Below are 23,255 nucleotides of genomic sequence, written 5' to 3' on the forward strand. Positions count from 1 at the left end.
GAATACACTTCAGAGATTCTCTAGTAACTGGCTGAGGGTTTGAGGTTAACAGTCTCCTTCTGAATCACTGAAGATAAATGTGCAGTCAATATAATTTTAAGTAGCTCACTGCATTCTGCTACTTTGAAAACTGACCCCCCGTTCCCCTAATCGGGTCATCTGTTCCACTATCCACTTAGCACTTAACATTTTTTAGAACTCCCTGTGAATGTATAATGCCTTTTAGTCCCCCTACCAAGCAGAGGTCTTAAGGAAGAGACGACAACATGGCACTAGTGTTTTTGCAAAGCAGCCTGTCCCAGTTCCAGTCTACGGCCTCCTAACTTGTCTGCCCTTGACTATTCGAAGACTTCTGGAACTCAGAGCTCCTCTCACATGCTTGCTTACTGCAGCCACCCAGGTTCCAGGTTCAGAGAGCGCCCAGCCAATGCCCTTGACCCCAATGATGGTTCTTCTGCTCTTCCAGCATCCACCCTCTACAGGTTTGTTTGAACTAGAAAGAATTCCGTATGTATATATTCGAGGTGCTGGCAAGAAGCAGCTCTCTGAGAGCACTGGCTGGAACTGGGTGGCTTTTCATATTCTGGAGAGCTACTGGGTCTTCTCCTGAAGCTGCAGAAAGTGGTGGAAAGCAGTCTTCGTTGGCTCTCTTGAAACAAGTCGGTCTCTGCTGCTACTCAGGTGAAATAAGACACATTAAATGTTCTCCGTAGTCAGCTCTTTCAACTTGACTTCCTTCAAAAGTTGTCTGTCAACGTGGATACCAAGAAGACATCGACATGGCAACATACCAACGGTGCAGATGTACGTGTGAGCCCCTGAAGGGCTGGCGGGAACAGGCTGCCCACTGAGCCAGAAGAACATGTGGTACCGCCTCTGACGCATGGGAAGTGCTGGGCCATTTTTTTTTTTTTCTTGTTAGGAAATATGGAGTCGAAAATGACATTTGGGGTATTTTTGTAAAAATATTTGGTGAATATTAAATTTTTTAAAAACATTTCCCTCTATAAGCCGAATTGAGTTCCCACATTTCAGTCAAAACCTCAAACTGACAAGCAAATGTTTATTTGCCTTTTAGCATATTTTTAAAATAATTGGTTATATTCATCCACACATACATCAACAAACACAGACTTAAAACTAGGCAAGGCTGATCATTTTAGGTAGAATCTAGAAATCCAGAAAGGGTACACAGTCACTTTATTTAGACTGTCTGGACCCCAGTTTCTCTAGAAGAATAATAGGGCTAATTACAGGCGTTTTCCACATAAATGAGATGCTAATTACATGGTGTTGGCAGAGCAATGTAAAGTTCCCGGGGCAAAACTGTTTAATTGTTCAGGCCTGCCAAATGTGTCATGTGCCATGTAAAGGAAACAGCCATACTTCTAACAGCCGAGGACTGCAATACTATGAAAGTGTCTCAAATATATATTTGAGTCAGAAGGCATCATTAGGAAATGAATATATATATATATGGGTGTGGTGAGTACACGATTGCTCGGTTTACTATTCAGTTAAAAGCAATTATCAAGTGAGCAGTGAGGGTCTTGCCTACCTCATATCACTTTTTATCCACCCCCCTCTTGGGTCTCCGGGCTGTTCCATCAGACTTTGCTGGTTACTCTGTAATTGTGCCCATGAGCCTAATTCCCCCAACTTCGCTGAGAACAGCTTTTTTTGCAAATTTATGTTATTCCTTCTCCCTACAGCTTAGTTTGCTTTTGCCTGGGAAATATTAACCAAACTTCTCTGAAAACAGAAGGCCTGGGTACATATGGGAATGCTTTGGTAGGTATTACTTCTAAAAACTACCTGGATAGTTTTTCCTCCTGCTGTGTCTGTACACAGAGGCTGCCAAGAGAAGGGGCTATGAGAGGAAATGGAATGCTGGGGGCAGGGCAGGGCTGGGGTGTGCCGCAGAAAAATCCGAAAACTGCTGGCACATGGCAAGTGACAAACTATATGCTTTTAACAAATCACGCGGCGCAAAGGTTTTCCTATAAAGATCCTGTCCTTCGCCTGTTCTTATTCTGAAGAAGAACCCAAAAGAAAGATGTTTGCAGAGGCAGAAACACGAGTGACTTAGATTCCTCCCAATTCAGAATGGATGCCTTGACAGGCTAATTTTCTCCCCTGGGTGTTTGAATGCCTCAGATCTAAAAGTCTCTTTAACTTCTTTCACTGGGGGGGAAAAAAAAAAGCTGTAAAATGTCATTCTAGACACAAGCAGGAGTGAAATCTGAAGCTCCCTCCATCCAGAGCAAAGCCCTCCACCAGGCAAAGCCCCCGCGGCACGCTCTCTTGGGAACATCACTTCACGTGCACACCTGCCTTCTCAGGCTGGACCACTTTGATATTTACTACAAGGGGAAAGTGCCATTCCCATTCTGTCTAGGACAGAACCCTGGATGCGGGCACTGCAAGCAATGCATTTGACTTACAACCTCATGCCTTTTGTCATCAAAATGTCACTGAGGCCACAGTTGGGAAAGGTAACCGAGGAGGGCACTCCACTGGGCAGTGTGAACCGGTTCAACATTTTGGGAAAGCGGTTAAGTGGTTAATGTCTTCCAGTGCATGAAAAACTCCTGTGTCCTGGACTCAGCAATTTCGCTTCTCGAAAACTGATGCTAGCGTAATAATCGCAAGTCCATAAAACAATACAAAAACTTCATGCACAAAGACGCAGTGCCGACAGCTATCTAAGGAGCTGAAGGCAATGTAAATAGCTGCCATGAGAGGAATTTAAATTTTTTGCATCCGTTTTATGTAATATTTTATATCAATGTCATGTGTCTTAGAAAGTATTTTAATAACATCAGAAATGCTTATCTTTTAATGTTAAGATTAAAAGAAGAGAAAGGAATATTCAAAAGTATACTACTGAATGATCTCCATTACATTTTTTTAAATAGATATTTAAAAAGTTAAGAAAGAAATCAACAAATCGAAGTACTTGCCTGAATAGTGAGATCATAGATTTTTTTCTTCTTTTTTCTTTCTTTCCCCCAAATGTCTTAAAATGGCCATGTATTTCTTTAATAATCAAAAAATTAAAACCAGATTGAGGATGTAAACGATTGAAGGGAAGAAGCAAGGCAAATATTTTGTTTCTCCTTTTTGTGGAAATAAGTCTAATAACAGCAAGGTTGGAAGTTGAAATACAATAAAAACATTGTCAGATTTTATAATGGCTTTAAAAAACTCATTGACAAAGTAGATTTCTGGAACTCTATTTTCCAGATTGCGTAGGCCAAACTTAGTTTAAAAGTAGCATATTCCTGAGTAGAAAGCGACACTATTCAGACTTAAACAGGTATCGAGAGCATATCACTTTGTTTTGCGAATTTACTCAACATTCAACAAATATGTATGGCGCACTTACTCCGTGCCAGGCGCCGGGGATCCAACAGTGAACAAAACAGATGGGATTTGTGCACTAAGGAAGCTTACAGCATAGTGGGGCTGAAAGGGATGGTCTGTATCCAGCAACCCAGCTGAAGCTGATTCAATGACTCCTGCCAAAATCAGACGCTAGACCTATAAAGAATTTCCTATCATTCCACACTTAAAAATAAAAACTCCAGCTATTACATCACTTTTTACTCCCTCTCTCCAAAGAGCACTTTGAGAGATACACAGGGTCTTTCGAGCAGTGACAGAAATCCAGAACACCCAGGAGGAGGTGTGAAGAGCAAGGGCTCCAGAAGTCCAACCACTATAGGTTCAAATTCCCTCACCAGGTGTGCTGCCTTGCACAGGTGAATCCCTTTCTAAGTCTCCTCTTTTAAAACATGATAATACAACATTGTAAACCAACGATACTCCAATAAAAATTTTTTAAAAAAAATAAAATATAATAAGAGTGAGCTCACTTTGGATTTTGTCCTGAGGACTGAAGGAAATTACCTGGCAAGCACGCCCAGCACAGTGCCTGGCACAGAGTAAGTGCTCAACAAGCCTTTCTCTTATCCATAAAAGACGCATATTTACACATAAAAACCACAAAGAATCAGGTAAGGACAAAGATGTAAAAGTCTACAAAATGGGGAACTGGGGTAAGTGGTAGTGACTGCTAATGAATACAGGGTTTCTTGGAGTGTAAAGAAAATGTTCTAGAATTAATTGTGGTGATGGTTACACAACTCTGAATACACTAAAAAGCCATCAAGTTTTACACTTTAAACAGATGGATTGTATGTTATGTAAATTATAGCTCGAGAAGCTGCTATAAAAAATTGTATTTAAAAAAGTCAATGGAATTTTTTTTTAATTTTTTTAAAATTTTTTTGCGGTACGCGGGCCTCTCCCTGCTGTGGCCTCTCCCGCTGCGGAGCACAGGCTCCGGACGCTCAGGCTCAGCGGCCATGGCTCACGGGCCCAGCCGCTCCGCAGCACGTGGGATCTTCCCGGACCGGGGCATGAACCCGTGTCCCCTGCATCGGCAGGCAGACTCTCAACCACTGCGCCACCAGAGAAGCCCCAATGGAATATTTTAATTCATATTTTAATCCAGATGGGCCAACAGCTATTCTTTGCAACCCATGAGACTGTGTGAATTTTGTAATTAGAAAATAGTATCTTCTGTTCCGAGTCACTATAATATTAAGACTCAGATTTTTTTACCAACTCCTTTACAGGGAAAAGATAAACAAGCACACAGGACAATACCACACACCCACAAATCTTATAAGACAACTTCTTAAATCTTTTACTATATATACCTTAGTCCGAAGAAAAGTTTAGTTTAAAATGTTTTACATTCTGTATTCACATACAGGACTATATTTAGCTGCAATATCAACCAACCAAAAGGGGAAACAAAATGCCTTTAATACAGTGAGCTTGAAACTTACCACTTCATTACTTAACACCTAATGTCACCACCAAAATACACATACAAATAACACAAAAGAACAAATGTTTGATCCAAAAACATTAAGCTGAATCCTACCTGATAGCAGGTTATTTTTCACAATAACAAGAGGTGAAGTGACTGTCTGTGTTATGGCTTTCCAGCAACGCACAATCACTCATCATATCCAGATTTTGGCCACATTACCTCATCAGAAAAGCATAAAACAGGTCCAAGAAACCATAAAGCAAAACTCAGGAAAATGGCCCCGACAATGCTTCCCTCCTCCCTTCCTGTCTCCTTCAGTCAACACATCTTTATTGAGCGTCTACTATGTGAAGACCTCGCCTCCATTTTTACCTTCTGTATTTTTCTGTGAAGCTGCTAACATTAGTTTCAGTACTCTTTAAAAAAATAATTGTGATACGAGCTTTGTGGTTGTTTATAATATACATCATCAAACCAATTTTAGTTTATTAAAAAAATTTTCACCGTTGTACACAGAATAATCGGAGATAATTAAGCTGGCATACGGTCCAGCAAACATATGGATCTGATTTTCTATTTGGGCTGCCTTTTGCAGGTGAAAATGAGTAGCACTTGAGTAGCACAGCATCCTTTGAGCTGCTCTTCCACCAATGGTGATGAATTCCAAGAAACAATCCATACTTTCATCAGCGACCACCACTGCAAGATGGCCCGGGAAGGTGACGGTGGAGCAAGCACGCCCAGCACGATACACAGAGTGGAAGTAACTAGTAGTTCTTTCAGCCCCTCAAAACCTCTGGGGAGTTTATGATGAGGATCAAGGCTGGACCGTTTTTCTCATTAGCTCGGTGATTAAACAGCTATGCTCACCTGCCAAACTCACATCCTAGGGGCTGGTTTATCTCCACTGAGCACAGTACTGATAGGGAGCCTGCCCATCAGCCATCTTAAAGTTCCCCATCACTGCACAGTTGTAATCATCACTGGTATGGCAGGTAATGAAATGCAGAAGTGAAAGTGGGCATCTTATTCCCCTTGTGAGTCAAAGCTGAACTTATAAGATCACTGGGAACTATCTCAACAAACAGTAGTGTTTCAATCATTAAAGTACTGCACCCACTCCATGCTCAGTTACTAAAAATACAAAGTAAGCTTGGATTAATACTTAATCTCTTGAATCAAGATTTAAAAAGAATGTTCTCTTTTCAAAAAGATTGGTAAGTAAGTACTGCAGAATAGGAATAACAATACCAAAAATTAGATCGGTCGTCAATTATGTAGGATCATTTGCTTTTTAATGAATTAGCTTGAAACCCCCTCTACTGCACAGTTAAACACTATCCTCTTTATGACTTTGGAGATGCAGAAAAAGCAGAAGAATTTAAGAACATCTCTGATGGTTTAAAAGAGAATCATTTACTTCTCTAATCCAAACATGAATTCTCAAGATCACTTTTCTTTCCTCAGAAAACACACAGAATATCAGGTGAAGGACCTGACATAAACAAGCATTCTTCCTCTCACGCTAGGTGTTTTCTCATAAGTCATCATCTGTACTCCCATCGACCCCTCTGAAAACTCTCAATGTTTTCTGAGTACAATCTTTTATTTGCTACTTTTATCAACTTTCCTTAATACTCTGGGTTTCTGAACTATTTCAAAAGTAACTCAGCAGACCACACAGAGACGAAGTTACAGTGTCTGGCTCACTGGAGAAACAAACTAAGGTCCACCCCACCGTACTAATAAGTTAGGACGAGCGGTACACCAGTTAGTTGTGCATTAAGCCCCTCAAAACCTATGTGGAGTTCATGTTCAGGATCAAAGCTGAACCCTCTTTCTCATTAGCACAGTCATTAAACAGCTATGCTCACCTGTCACACCACAGCATCTTGACAGACATTATCTACCCTATAAGGTAAACATGGCAGGTGTCTCTGTCCATGTCATACCTGAGAAAATGAGACAATAATACATGTGACTTCCTTAAAGGGAAAAAGTTGAGCAGCTTGCAAAAGGCCAGGACATCCCCTCTTTCCCCTGAGACAATGGTTCTCATCCTTGTTTGCACATTAGAAGCCCCTGGGGACATGTGAAAAAACACCAATGGCAGGTCAGCAAACCAGACCAAGGTGCCAGCCCAGACCATGGAGATACCTGGGAATGGTGCCTGGGCATCAGCATGGTTTAAAAGCTCTCCAGGTGATTCACAGGCACAAAGTTGAGAACCACTTATCTCTAACCTACAGATGTTTAAAAGGACATCACTATCACTGGCAAACACCGATTTTCTTTCTCTCACTTCCTTTTCTTTGGTGGCTTTGCCTAAGGACAGAATGGCAGAGCTGTGGTAAACAACAGTCATAACAATGAATAATGGACCCAACCAAAACAAGTATGTTCTCGGGGTGGGCGAAAAAAAAAAAAAAAAAAACAGTAAGAAACAGGATTCAAGAATCAAAGGATCAAAAGGAAAACACATTCTCGAAAACTAAAAAGCCAAGTTCAACACATAGGTATTTACATACATTGCTGTATACACCATGTTTTCTTTCTGTTTTTCCCTCCCCAACAGAGCAAATTTTCAAACAAATAACTATACACTGGCATGTGTGTCCCAAATGTCAGGAATGAAATGCTAAGGAAATTCCTTCTAACATCTGCAAGTAACTTTGTACAATACGTCATTGCTCCTATGCATTCACCTTAAAGAAGAAAGATCAGAGTAGAGTAACTATATATCCAAATGCAGTAATAGTTTTGCTCTACTATTAAGCATGATCTGAAACCCACTAATTATTTCCAGAGGGAACTTCTCTCCTAACACTTTATTCCGAAGCATAGTTTGGTTCTTAGGCAACCAGGACTTCATGGACTGGCAGTAATACAAGCGGGAAAGTGTGATTAAAAGAACACTCCTCAGATGAGGAATTCCAAGCATAAGAAACAATTAGGTACCTAGTGGGGATTTCGTATTCCAGTTCTGCTGTTCCTACCACCTTCCAACGAAATCACAAGTACACTCAATATCCCCCCAAAGACTGCAGATAGGGGCTTTTAAGACTTCTAGGATCTTAAGACACACACACACACACACACACACACACACACACACACACACTTCACATATGCGTGAATGCACATAAATTGGGTCTGTGAAAAACACTACCAGTTATACAATATCTTCAAAACGAAAATACCAAGGAAGAGATTTTATTCAACTCAATCTATAGGACGTCAGTCAAAGGCAACTGACAGTTTTACAAATGCTCTTTGTTAGGGAAAACTTATACTAGAAACAGCCACAGCTTACTTTCCCTTCACTTCCCCCCAAATCCATCTTTTTTTAGCTCTGCCAAATAAGTGGCTCCAAATGTGTTTGTTCTGTTTCTCTCTTTGTTTTTCCCGAAAGGGAAAAATTAATGGTCAAATGGGTTTAATTTTTAAATCGGTACAAGAGCTTTAAACACACTGTACCGAAAAAAAATGCAAACGGAATGCTCTTGAAAATGGTTACACATTAAGCACACACATAATGACCCAGGCCTCTACTAAGGCGAGTTCTTAAATTCTACGGAGGTCAGAAGTTTAGTTTATTCAGCAAGAATAACTCTATTAACAGCTCCATCTCCTACTTGTCACCACAGTAAATATCCACACACTCCAAATCCTAGAAAATGTGAGGCAATTCAAAGGAGGCTGGAGCTGCTGAGGGCTCCACTGCTGTGCCTCAAAAGCTTCTAAAGCAACTGGTCTGCCGTATGAATCAGGGGAAGCCACCCACAGGGATGCATGGATCACAGTGGATCAGAGCAGTTACATCAGAATCAGGAGACGGATTTTCAGAGAACAGGAAGAAAATGGGGAGGGCTTATGTACATCACTCCTAAATAATAATGATGATGAAAGCTCTTTAAGCACATGCCCAGAGTATCAGAATTCCTGATCAACTCATGTACTGCTATAGTTTTGAAACACAGATTTTTTTTTCCCCCCCTAAATAATCCCATCTTTTATTAGAGGCCAAGGTTAAAAGGCAAAACCCAGCAGATTCCTAAGCACAGTGAAAAATAACCCAAGCCTTATAGCTGTTCCAGAGCGACAAGCTTTCTGGATTTTTAATTTTTAATTTAATTTTACAACATCTACCATGCAGGAAGGTCACACTGCGGGAACCTGTCCTATCACATGCTGGAATAAATAAAATCATGACGAGCCTTATACAGATGGGCACCAAGTCCTATCTAGGAAAGGGAAGACAGTGTTCCACCCTAAGGAGTCAATTATCCAAGTTACAAGAAAATCTGATTTTCAAGTTGATGGGAATTAACGCTTACTCTTTCCAAATCTTTTTGTTCCTGAAAGTCACCTCTATTAATTAACCTTATTAATGTCTTGATGCCCTTTCTATACTTTTCTCTCCAAGATGCCAATCTGAAACTCTTATCCACCACTTCTGCTCTAGGGAAAATCTAAGGGAAGATGCACTGTGCACAACCCACGGGCAATGAGGGAGAAGCCGTCTCCCAGCATGAACCCCTTGCAATGCACAGGGTCTAAACAGGCAAGCAAGACCGGAGAGGTTTAATTCCCGCTCCTCTGGCATCAATTTCTCCCAATGTGGTTGCGTAGTTCTGTTTTAAATGGCCTTTCCAGTTAAAAGTACAAAGACGGAGGAGCCCCAAAACCCCCCAAATTTCTAAAACCAAGAGTAAATTTTAACTGTTGCTCAGTTCTATTTGAGCAAATAAGAGAGCTCCCCGTATCTACTGCTTTCATTCCCTTTCTCTGGTCGCTTCTTACATAATTCAATCTTGCTTTTTCCTTACTGATGCTATCCACAAAAATTTTTAATCTAATTACCAAATCCACCCTACAAGAAGAGTACATTCAATGTAATATGTAGAATTCAAATATTTTCCCCGTAAGTTTTTTTTTTTCCTATCTTGAAACAGCTTGGGCTGTTTTCTGCCTTCTGACCTCTATGCTTACACCTGTCGCCTGATTTTCAGTCTTCATTTTTATTCTCATTCCCTCGTTTGTCACTGTTCTTAACTATTTTCTCCCCAAAGATTTCTTCCCCAACAATTACCCCCAATATATTCTCCTTTCCCATCAACTCAGCCACTTTAGCATATATTTTACTTCCTCTCCTTTGAGTTTCAGCCCTCAATTTTTCCCCTTGATACAGAGGAACCTAAACAATGATTTTGTGCCTCAGATCCTTATTACCCTTATCCTTGCTGTGAACTCCTCTCCCGGAAGACCATGATATTGACAACAGTCATCTCCTTATCCTTGACCAATTCAGTCAGAGGAAAAAATGTTCCCCCTGTGTTTTTTATTTTCCTTTGGTCCCCCGGTGTACCCTGGGGCATATGGTTCTTTCTTATGTGCTCTTCTCTACTCACTCCCCCGTGGAGCAATGCAGCTCTCTCCCTGATATTCAGTTTGTAATTATCTGTTGGCCTCTGTCAAGGACACTGGCCATCTGAAACACGCTCTACATGATGATGGTATGAGATGTGAGATGTGGCCAACCATGGTCTGGATCCACTGTCAGTACGACATACACCTGATGTGTACTTCCAATAGCAGTGAGACATTCACCCTGATCCATTTCTCTTGCACCCTGGGTTCTCTTGTGACTAATGAATAGCACTTGCCAGAGGGCTTGCTGGGTTAAGGGCCGGGAAGGTGCTATGTTTCCAGCCACAGAAAAGAACTGACTGGCTCAAATGGGGCTTAAGCCTTTGACCTTGGCTTCATTAGCTCTCAGCACAACCAGCCACAGTCACATGACAGCAAGGGCCCCCTGCTAAATGCAGGAACCCTGTGTCGATTCAGAAGGGAGAATATAAGCCTCAACAACACAACGACATCCACACGGAGACAGATCTGTTAGCAAACCAAGGAGGAAATGAACTTGAGATCTATGTCCCATTCTGATTTCCAGGACGCCTCCTAGGAGAAAGGGTAACCTTCACCCTGCTTCTCACAGGCCTTCCAAGTTAGCGCTTAAAGCGGAAAACCACTTTGAGGGACACCAGATTGCTCGTGAATGTAAAAGCAGCCATGAACAAAAAGAGAAACATAGCTCTTATTTCAACAAAAATCGAGAGAGCATAGAAACCACTTTTCTGTCCTCTCTGAACACCACACAGCAAATTCCCCTTACAGGTGGACACACATACATCATGAGGAAGAGGGCATGGGAAAATAGATGAAAAATAAATTGTATTTACCTTCTTCTGTTTCATGCCACACGATCCCTTCCAAATTCACACTGGTCCCGGGTTCACAGGGCCCAAGACACTCTGGCTCTGTCACTACTCCAACTTCACACGTATTGACACCCACGGAACGAGTCCGAACCAAAAGCTGTTCAACCGGTGCTGCAATATTGGATGAAGATGGGGAAAAGTAGGAGGGCAGAATCTGAGGCGTGAGACTGCTGGAAATCGGCGGCGGTGGTGCTGGCACTGTAAACAGGGGGTCAACCTGAAAGACAGACAGGCTTACTGCAGTGGTGCTGCATGCTCGGAGCTCTTTTCAATGCAATCTGTTTACATCACTTCCAGAATACATCACCATTCCAAATTCCATTTGCAATTATAATACGCTTTGAGTGTTTTAATGGTGCCAAAATACAAAGCAGAATAAGCATTTTCGTTTTTCATGACACACAAGGTAAACACTGGAGCTCTAGCTTCCTGTGCTATAGACAGGCCTTCAAGGTCCTTCTAAATTCACCAATTAACAACCTTCAGCCTCCACAGACGTGAATGAAATATGCTTTGCCAAAGGAAGACTATTTCCCACTTGTCGTGAAATCGTATTTTCAACACTACAGTATTTTCCAAAGGAGAAACTCTAATAAATACCCATATAGGCATCACTGGCCATTCAAGTACAGGAGATGGACTAAAATTGTTTTCAAAGTATTTTATAAGCCATAATGAATTAAATCACTACAAAAATAGATTAACTACTCTGCCAAATATATAAAATACATAAATTTGATTATACACACTGAAACACAGAAAGTGGATATTATTAGCATGTATTAAGCATCAGCTTTTAACTAAGTGTTCTACTGCAAAGTTTGGCAGAATTCATATAAATGGAGAAATAAATACGTGTGCTCAACAGAATCTGAGTTTCTCCAATACACAAATCCTTTAGTGGTTCAACACAGATTCCTGACGAGTTTGGACCAAGACTCAGCAGCCCTCTCTATGTCTGAAAAGAGACAGCCAAAACAAGACCTTGTGGTACAATAACTCCTTTGCACCCCGATCCTGAGGAGAGCAAGCAAAGGGGTCCTTCACCACAAAAAGTTTAGGAGTCAGGCCATAATGAAACCAAAGACTACGCATGTACTAAGTAGGTAGACGGGCAACAGACTCATTCATTCCTTCCACCCATTTTAACCATTGTTGTGACTGCTATGGAATAGCTTTGGCCCTGCTGACAGGTTATCAAATGTGAAAGAGCCAAACACACAGCACGTCTGCGCCAGGATTCCACATCACCTATGTCCTCAGGCTGCACAGAGACACCACCTACACACAAGAGATGATACCGTATGTGTTTTATCAGTTGGGCTAACAAATTATATGTGTAAAAAAGGACACAGAGAAGGTTGTTCTGGTAAAATGCCATCTTAGTCTGTTTATATATTCTCAGTTAACGTTTGTAAGAAATCAACATTTGGCTACAGACATAATATTATATGGTCTTTGCTCGTCAAAAACAAAAACAAAAACCACACACACACAAAGAGTGTATTTCAAGAGAAGTCATAGGAGGAAGTGTGCTCCTAGATCAACAGCTGAAGCAGTCATCTGTGTGGGCTCCTTGTTCATATGACTGTAGGGACCATTTCTACAGTTTGCATTTCACTAAAATGATACAGCGACGTTCACATGCCCGAGTGAGCCAAGATGCAATAGAACAGCCCTTCATACAACTGCACACTAAAGAAACTTAATATCCTGCTCTCAAAGCTGCCATAAAACTCCTTTTGCTTCATGCTTTTTATTGTTCTTCCTTCTTGATCACAGAGCCCAAGAAAGGAAAGCATTTAACAGCCCCAAACCCCAGATCTGGTGATTTATGCTTTTGTGTAAATGCAGCTTAACATGGATCAAAGTTCACACTGATAGTTCCTATTTTAAAACTGAGCTGACAAATGAAGAAAGGGGTTCTGAGGAAGAAAATTTAAGGAGGACAGGGGGAGCCAATGCAACCTTGTAGTCTTTATTACAACTAAAAGATTGCGTGAGATTGAAATCACTTTCTAGAATTTAAAAAAGAAAAAAAAAAAAAAGACCAAGGAAAATTATAAACCACCATACTGCACAGTTTTTTTGCGCATGATTCCCAACAACCTCTTAATCTGTATAGTTAGTTGTCAACTGTAATTTGGTGCTACACGTGTAAACTGAAAAGACAAAATGGAACAATATTCTCAAGATATCCTTTATATCCTTGATCGACAGCGTACATTAATTCCAAGAGAACAAATATAGCTTCAGTTAGATAAACAAGAAAATGGAATAAACTAAAAGAGGTGAGGAGTCTCAGAGAGTACCAACTCTCTAATTTTGAATTTCAGGACACCCTGGGGCAACACGTACAACAGAAGTTATAGGGACAGGGTGTGCTGACACCGGGACTTTGGCCCCACCTCCCACATTAATTAAGCTTGTGACTTGGGAGAGTCATTTAACCTCACCGAGGCCCATGTTCCTCAACTGGAAAATGTATTCTTTGGCCTTCTAATAGTGATGACGAATCCTCTCACAACAGAATTTCTAGACCAAATCCCTATTTCAGTATAACCCTGCTTATGAATATATTTGTATAGAGATACACACACACTCACATACTTAGTTGGGATATTTATGTAATTTCAAAGATGAAGCTTCTAAAGAATCTAGAAGCTTGATGGGAGAGGCCATGGTACCCTGGGCCTACGAGCAAGTTAACTGTGCTTATTTCCATTAACACAATTCAAATGCAGTGAAAACAGTTCAGTTGATGACATTGAAAGAAGGGACCCTGGAGCCCTGTGCATGCTTGTTTTAAAATGAGAAAAGTAAGATTCAGAGAAGTTTGACTATAAATATGAACTTAACCATAAACAGCCCCACAACGTGATAATAGTCTAAAACTCTTAAACTCGATAGGAGAACTCAATAGGTAATATAGTTTTAAAGGTTCAACTCTTTGACTTGCACAAGTAAATTTCTCTTAGTTTTTCCCACTGTACTCACTTCCTCCATGTAGCTCAAAACTCCCATTCCCGGGGCTTCCCTGGTGGCGCAGTGGTTGAGAGTCCGCCTGCCGATGCAGGGGACACGGGTTTGTGCCCCGGTCCGGGAGGATCCCACGTGCCGCGGAGCGGCTGGGCCCGTGAGCCATGGCCGCTGAGCCTGCGCATCCGGAGCCTGTGCTCCGCAACGGGAGAGGCCACAATGGTGAGAGGCCCGCGTACCGCAAAAAAAAACAAAAAAACAAAAAACTCCCATTCCCACAGGTACCCATCATCATCAACATCAGTGACAGGAGGAGAAAAGGGAACTTTTCCCCCTTGAGATTTCAGGATTTGGAGTGGAGAACAAAGACCTCCCATGTGGTCTACTGGGGGTCCCTCTTCCACAGAGCCCACCAACTGGAAAAGGGGTGGGGAATGATAGCTGCTCCCAGAGGCAGGTTTTATTTGGCAGGTATGCTACTTTTAAAAACCTTTTCATTTGTTGACCAACACAAAAAACTAGGGAAAAGTCTGAATTTCCACTATCTCGTAACATAATAATTGGCTCACGTGCTATGCTGGGCCCACCTTCCTCGGGGCATCAACTGACAGGCCTGAGCTTCCCTCAGCCTGCAGTGACCTACCCAGGCACAAGCAGTGAGTTGGCGTTTCCAGCTTTTCCTAGACGACCACAGAACGTTGGCGGTAGAAGGTCATCTAACCCAACGTACTCACTGTAGACAAAACCGTGGCCCATATCTGTTTGTGTGCAAGGGCAATTAAGCATGTCTAGGGGCAGCCCAGGTGAGCATAAAAGAGCAGCATCCTCCAAGCAGGACCTTCACAGAACGGGTTCAACATACACTAACACTAGAGACAAAAGAGGGGTGAAAGGGAAATAATTCAGAGTGTAGCCATTTCTTCCTACCAGCTAACACCCCCAGTGGGAGAAGTTCCCCTCAAAAAGGTTTTGGTTCTCTTGTGTATCTCATGGTAGCTAATACAGTCACGTGACACCATACGTAACGCAGGATTTTGAAAGATCTTCAACAGTTATTGTTGCCTTATACAAAAGGTCAACTCCACTGCACCCTGATTTCTCAGTCACTCACTGATCATACACTGAAACGTAATTTCTTCACCCAATGAGGCTCCTTAAGACAGAGAGTAGCAACAGTTCCCATGAGGGAGTCCGGGAAGGAAGCAACATACACTTGGACTTGGGTAGTGATAAACCTCGGGTTGTGCTGGATTCAAATCCTGACCCTGGTGGTACTTGCTTGCGTGGGACCCTGAGCAAATGACCTGGCTACTCTAAGGCTCAGTGTCTGGACCTAAGAAATGGGAATAAGAATAACAATAACCTGCACAGGGTCGTGGTGAAGACGGCAATGAGATAATTCATGCCCAGTGAAAGCTCTGCATAGTGCTTAGCTCAGTAAACAATGACTTTGAAAAAGATAAAAGAAAGTCCCCGGTCTGATATTACAGTTCTCTAACCCTGCATCCACTCTTACAAAGCTCCTTTTTGTATCCTACTATGTTTAACATAAATCTATAATCCTCTCCAAATGCATGGTTAAGGGCGGTTAAAGTGTGTTAAAAGTATAAGAAAAAGGGCTTAACCCTGAGAAGCTCAGCCTGAGGAAATACTGCTCCTTTCATACACTGGCATCTGGCAGCCGTCCACCGGCTTAATCCAACCCCACTTTATAGCAGGCCCTGATGAGTCCTACACTTCTAGAAAATCTCCTTCTGCTCGTTCGTCTCTAGCTGTACCTCTTTTTTTGTGCACTGCTCTCCCCAAAGTCTCCTTTTATTCACCTCAACTCGATCACATGTCCGCCCAATAAATAATTACTAACACACCTGCTGGGTGCCAGGCGCCGCTAGAAAAACAAGAGCGAGCAAGACTGTAGCAGTAATCAACATACAAATCCAGCAAAATTACAAGTGTCGCTGCAGAACCTCATCCAAGGGGCTGTCCATGGTGGCCTGAGCGCAAAAAACAGCATGTAGAAGACAGTGCGGGGCAGGGATCAGTCTCTGGATATGGAATCCATCTCAACCTTTAAGAACCCTTGGCAAGTTGCTTGATCTGTCTGGGACTCAGTGGCTTCATCTGTAAAATGTAAATAACACTTGGCTGCTAAGGTGACTACTACCTGAGATCACTCAAACAACATTAGCCCAGGGCCCAGTATGGAACAGCCCTCAATAAATAAAAGCTATTGCCATTGTCAATATGATTATTATTATTACAAATATACTTGAGACCTGAACTGAAAAGAAAACAATATAGGTGGCTTGGCCCTTTAAAGCCAAATGCTAGGATTTGCTACGTTCAAAGGCAATTCAAGAGAGGCAGTTATAAATACCTTTCTGGAGGGAAGTACCCTAAAATAGCAATCATCAGATATTCCATTTAAACACTGGTGGGGAATTATTAGTCAAATAATACCAATAAATGGAATAAAAGAGCAGAAGAGAGAACTGGCCAGTTTTAGCGATGGTTCCTTTGTCAGAGCTCTTTTCTGTTATCTTGACGGGACACTGATGGAACCTGCTAGAGCCCAAAAGAGGAAAGCAGGAAAGCAGCCATCTCCAGTGGGGGGGGGGGGGGGGGGGAAGACACAGGGGGGGAGAAAGACCCATAAGTCTAACAGCTGGTGGTGGCAGCCTGTCAAACTGAGGAAAGTTAATGTCAAGAACAGACGCGCGGCAGTCTCTCACTGTTATTTTTGCATGATTATTCCCAGGTGTTGGTGCACGCTGAGCAGTAGCCTGGCTATTTATCACTCGAGGGAGCCTAAGAGTATGGGAGTAGGGGAGCAGAGAGGGGAGAGGGAGGCGGGGAAGAAAAGGTTATTTACACAGATAGCGGCACTTAGGGTGTGTAATCAGAGGACTGGGGGAAAAAAATCTGCAGAGGGATTCTGGCAGTATTTTCTCTGTTCACCTTATTTCAAGAGCTTCCTGAGTGCCGATGAGCAAGGAAGGCTGCAAAGCTGGAGCGTGAGTGGCAGCAGCTTTGCATCACGCGAGCATGGACTGTGGCAGCTGGTGATGGGTTTCCAGGACCCACAAACTGACAGCAAGTGAGGAGGGGTTGGCAGGACACTCCGGCTCCACTCAGACCCAACAAAGGGACAGTCAGGTGGCTCTGCTGCGGGGAGGGCTAGCGCTGCCAGGCAGAGGGGAAGGAAGTTCACAGCCTGGAGACGGGCAAGCCTCAAGGAAAGATTCCCTCCCACACCCCGTGGCAGGTCTGAACCCCCATTGGGGAGCCTGCCCAGGTTTCTGCCATCTGTTGCCACAAATCTCCATGCTCATCTTGCTCTTAACCCCTCAATCCTGGGATTCTCAGGTCACCAACAACCAGAGCGGGAGTGGTGTTTTACTATTTTGCTCAGAGTCAATATTTTTACCTTCTACGAACGCGCCAGGGCACAATTACTTAATGCTTACATTTTCTCCACATCCTGGTATTTGGCTGTTTTTATGAGATTGCCCACAGTCACCTCTTTAATTTAAAAAAGCATTAGACAGAGACTGCACTTCGGGTAGGGGAAATCACAGCTCTTTAAAGGTGACCACTGGTGCAGTCTATCACTTTGCATTTTAACTACCCTTTCTGCCTGACATCACTGCTTCATGAGTAGAGCAAGGGAGCTTAAAAAATGGTTTCCTTAAGCACCGATCTTTTCCCCAAAATGATTCGTCAAGGGTAAATTTCCATCCCTGTCAGACACAACTGCAACAATTGTATTTCTGTCATTCCTAAGTCCATCTTTCCTACATGTAGTGAAGACTTTTCCGTCTAGAACTGTGATCAGGGCAATGCATGCTCTACAACTTGCTGCCACATAACAGGGGGAAACTCTTACTAAGGGCCGACTGTGCACCAGGCCCCCATATGTTGTCTAACTCCTTTGACACTCATCACGTCCCCATTTTATAGAGGCAGAAATTGAAGATCTCGGAGGATGGGCAACTTACCCAAAGAGCTGAAATTCAAGGCCAAACCTCTCTGATTTCCAAGTCCATGGGCTTTCTTGTAAAACCACTAATGACATCAGTAGCTACTGTTTAACACATATAACACAGGAGGGATTATACTGTGCATTCTCCCATTCAGTCCTCACAGGCTATGACTGAAAGTACTTTACAGATGAGGAATAAGAAACTTAAATTTAAAAGGTAACTTAGGGTCAGTGGCTGAGCCAGAATTTGAACCCACATTGGTCAAACGGCAAAAGAAACTCTTCTCATTGTAAAAGAGAACACAAGATGTTTGAAACCTACCTCCCCAGGTAATTTCTGACCCTTTTCTGCATGTTAGAAGGCACGCATCTGCTCACTTTTCTCAACACCTAGTTCAGAATGGTGCATCTCATTGTGTCCAAGCAAATACTGCCATCCCTCCAGAAACCTCGACTAAAAACCTCACGGAAACCAAAGCTCAGGTTTGGTTTGGTTTTGCTTTTAAACATCTTTATTGGAGTATAATTGCTTTCCAATGGTGTGTTAGTTTCTGCTTTATAACAAAATGCATCAGCTATGCATATACCTATATCCCCATAACCCCTCCCTCTTGCGTCTCCCTCCCACCCTCCCTATCCCACCCCTCTAGGTGGTCACAAACCACCGAGCTGATCTCCCTGTGCTATGCGGCTGCTTCAGGTTTTGTTTGGCTGTTGTTATTGTTTTAAATCGTCCGACTCCAAAAGCAACAGCTATGTACAACGACTGGGAATCATACCATTATTTTCATTTTCTCATCCCCAGGTATAAAGACCAGAGACCACCCCAAATAAAAAGCCAAAGTACTTTTTAGCTGTTAAGTGCTTTTAAAAGCTTCTCTGTTGAATGGGTAGGGCTCAGCCTGGGGCTGAAACAGCGCTCTGGCCCCAAGGCCAGTTGGGGCCAAGACGGATGCTTTCTTTCCCAACCAGGACCCCAGCCACGCTGAAATCGCAGAATGCCAACCCAGGGCCTCTGTGGCGCTGCTTGGGGGTGGTGGTCAAGGGAAGGTCGCTGACTGTTAGCGTGTCACTCCAGAAGTGACTCCATACATGTAGGTCACAAGGCAGAGGCACACACGGGCCAGCCACAGGTGTAAAATATATTTTAAACCACAGTGATGATCCTTAACTTCATTCTCTAGCCATGACAATTTTTCAAAGCAAAAGAGAAGGTATTGAGTATGGAAAGACAGTGTAATTCAACTACTCCAGACTCACTGTCTTAAGTTCTTTGATTGCTGTTTTGAAGCCAAAACAAATTCTCCCCTAGAAGGCCCTCCATCAGCTGTGCTGATTTCCACAGGAAAGTGCCGCCAGTGGAGGTGGAGGGGACATGGGGACTCAGCCTCAGGCACTTTCCACAGCAGTTGTCACATACTTAGCCTCATTTGTGTTCTTTGCAAGAAAAAAAAAACATCTGTCCTATTGCTGAGCGATAGATTCTTCACCTGTTTTAAAAGTGTCGGTGACATCTTCCACTGCTCAGCAAGCTGGGCATGCTTTAAACAGCAGGAAATGATCAGTGTTTTCCTATCTTGTTCATAAGGGTTCTCTGATTTCCTCACATCCTGCCTATTTCCAAAGACACTTAAACACAAACACACAAACACACACACACACACACACACACACACACACACACACACACACAGAGGCAGTGGTAAAAGCTATTTTTAAAAGTCTGTCTTCTTGGATTAATCCTTTTCACAAGTCTCTTTACTTTGTATAAAGTTAAACTCCTGAAGAGTTCCACACAAATCCCATTTCTTTCAATTAGATCCGGCCCCCAATCCTAACAGTGAAACTTTTAAAAAAGGAGGCCCAGAGGTAAAACTCTGAATTTTTAACTCTGCATTTTGCTTCCCGTGGGTGCACCTGTATCAGCAAGCAAATCAATTTCAAAATCCCTGACTACTGGGTATCTTCGTAGATACTGGCCATCAATGTACTGCCTGCTTTTGCATGACCCCAATTTCCCCTTGAAATTAGGGAAAGGTTGGAGGCCTATCATCCTCAACCATCTCTGGACACAGATATGATTTAGAGAAGGGAAAAAGGAAGGGAAAAGAAGGAAAGAAAAGGCTGTTTGGGGAAAAGAAGAAAAATCACCTTATTCCTAATCCTCTCAACTAAGAGCACTTCTTTTCTTTATAGTAGAGAATCTCACCTGCAACCACCTAAAAGGAATATTTTCAACGAATATTTTAGACATTTAAATTATAGACACAATACGTGCTGGTCATAACAAGTTCAAACAAGGAAGTGCCTGAGTCACACCTTATGGGAACTAAGATTGCACTTTGGAAAGGGTCAAAGCCCCGCTTTCCACAGCAGGGTGGGCCAACCACGGAAGGAGGCAGCTGTGACATCCTGCCCAGCATACTATCTTGGTACCATTCCCTCCCTGCAAAACCTAAACGCTGCTCACATAAATTCAGGTCTAAGATGCTCAGTCTGCATCAACATCTTATCCCTCATCCTTCCATAACTTCCAAACACTGATTCAAAACAGCCATCACTCTCTTAATGCAAGCTTTGAAATTTTAATTTCATATCAAACAACTAAGTAAAGCTCTCCATAGTTCATCACAGAGATGGACGATTACAGAAAGAAAGAAAATCATGAAGCTCCCCCAGCCACCTCCATACCTGTCTTCAAGGACACCCTGGAGACACTCACATTCATTCTTTTTTTTTTTAACCTTTTTTGGATTTTTTTTCGGTTTTTTTACGTTCATTCTTATTTCAGCTCTACCGAAAGGCAAGAGTGGGCTTTCTCATCTGATTTTATAAACTAAGGAAACTAAAGTCCTAAGAGGCAAGTTACCTCGCAAGGTCAGGAGCAAAAGAAGAGACCACAGGCTATCCCAGTGAGGGCTGCCATGCCCTCTACCAAGCTTTGCACCATTACTTAGACTTTTAAAGTTCTCTTCTCACAGAACCCTCCCAAACCCTGACAAAAAAGCTGCCCACAGGCCCAGAATTCTGTTTTCCCTCCTGAGAACAGAAGGAAAAGTCAGACTTTAAAAGTCAACAGGTCATTCTCCAGGGAGATCCTCTCTTCTAACAGTTTCTTATGCATCCTTCTAGAAACTTAATCCGTATAAAAAAATGCGGGGCAATGGGGAGGGATCGATTTTCATTTTATAGCCTTCTGTGCTTGCATGAATTTTAACATGAATATGTACTACTTTCATAATTCTTTTAAAAACTAGTTTTTAATAAAAAAGATGCTAAGTCATTCCACTTTAGAATAAAAGGAAACAAATGCTAATGCAGAAAGGAGAAGGCACGTGTTTAAGACTATTTTAACTCCTTGTGCAGAGGTCCTGAAATCAACAAGCCAACGTGTTACTGCGTGGGACCTAGTGTGTGTGATGGGAGATGGTGTATTGACCCTGTGTCCTCCTCTTTACAAGGGCTGCTGATTAAAGCCCCCTCACCATTGGGGAAGTCGTTCCCTCATCTTGGTGGCCAAGTGCCACCACGTACCAAGCATTGCTCCGTGAGCCCTAGAGAGCCCCGAGGATGCTGGGGAGACCAACAGTGGCTGCAGAGCAGTGTAGGGTCAGGGCTGCGGTGGTCAGTCAGGCCCAGGGCACTGTGGGAGCACCAAGGGGTGGGGCAGGGAGTGTTCAAGGTGGATCTGAAGGAACTGCAGGACTGAGCCTGGGGAAGGGCGGGAGGTGTGGGCAGAGCTGAGCCATGCTGGACGGCACAGTCAGTTAAGGGGCTTAGGGGGTCAGGAAAAAGATGGAACATTAGGGACGGAGAAACAGCTCGTGAGGAGTCCAGGTCAGGATAAGAATTTGGGGGGGTGACTGCCAAGTTTGCAGAGAGCAGTGAGCATATGAAAGCAGGGGCATGGGAGGATGGATAGTTCCTGTGGTAAAAAGGAAGCTGTGTGAGGGGGTTGAAACTGGAGGAAAGGAGGACAGTTAGGAAGCTACTAGAGTCACCCAAGGAAGAGGGTGCGGCCGTGGTGAGGGTTGGGGGAGAGGCCATGCTCTGCAAGGTGGGGAAGTGGGGAGGCTCGAGGACCAGTTCCAGGTTTCTGTTTCAGGGGCTCAGGCGTCATTCCCCGGGATGGGAAGGATGGGCGGAGGGTGGAGGGGCGATGTCTACCACGTGGATGGACAGAACGGTGTGGAGCTCCAGAGAATTATCTAGACTAGAGAGGAGTCACTGGCAGAGAGAAAGTGGTGAAGCCAGCAGAGAGGACGAGATGGCTCAGGGGAAATGTGAAAAGTATGAAGAGAAGGGCCAGAACCCTGCAGGCCCCATCACTGATGGGGCAGAGAGAGAGCAGGCGGCATGTCTGTTGAGGTCACAGCAAACCAGGGGAGAGCTGAGTGACCAAAACCAAAGAAGAGAGGGTCCAAGGTCACCATGGTCTCGGAGGTCTGGTGGCCGACACCAAAGAGCAGTCAAGGGGAGACAGTGCCCATGCTTGGGGAGCTGGCTTGGGGCACCCCCATCTACCAGAAGAGCAAGACTGCTAGCTTTTTAATAGCGAGCCCTTAAATTCACCCTAACAGCCGCTGGCAGCCCCACAGTGTGGGCCCTATACCTCTCTGGAACCTTCCGTTTCAATCCAGGTGAAGAACTCAACACCATGACTGCAGCCACCATGGCTGCAAATCAGATGACTTGATCTGCGAGAACCTTCACTTCAGGAGGCTGTTATCACAAAACCGGTGGGCGGGGCTTCCCTGGTGGCGCAGTGGTTGAGAGTCCGCCTGGCGATGCAGGGGACGCGGGTTCGTGCCCCGGTCCGGGAAGATCCCACATGCCGCGGAGCGGCTGGGCCCGTGAGCCATGGCCGCTGAGCCTGCGCGTCTGGAGCCTGTGCTCTGCAACGGGAGAGGCCACAACAGTGAGAGGGCTGCGTACCGCAAAAAAACACAAAAAACAAAAAACAAAACTGGTGGGCGTTCTGAATATGCTTTTTCAGACTGCCCCCACCTGACCCTGCCCTTACCAAAACAATGTCCTGAAGGGTCCAAGGCACCTCCCCTTGAGAATCAGTGCCAGACCCTAAATAGAAGTAAACTCGCTCGCCTTCCCTTCTATCTTCCTACTCTGGTACCTTTAAAAATACGTCCCCTCGTTCCCTACATTC

At 43.5% G+C, this 23,255-nt stretch overlaps 1 protein-coding gene across 1 annotated transcript in view; it reads right to left on the reverse strand.

The window, feature by feature from the left end:
• Positions 1–23,255, reverse strand: part of ZNF608 (zinc finger protein 608) — a 106,486-nt gene that overhangs the window by 49,810 nt on the left and 33,421 nt on the right. Inside the window, 1 exon segment of the mRNA XM_007465519.1 lies at positions 11,092–11,347. Coding sequence (XP_007465581.1) covers positions 11,092–11,347 — 256 coding nt within the window.

Source organism: Lipotes vexillifer, unplaced genomic scaffold, assembly GCF_000442215.2.
Source record: "Lipotes vexillifer unplaced genomic scaffold, Lipotes_vexillifer_v1.1 scaffold2315, whole genome shotgun sequence".
Classification (NCBI taxonomy): Eukaryota; Metazoa; Chordata; class Mammalia; order Artiodactyla; family Lipotidae; genus Lipotes; species Lipotes vexillifer.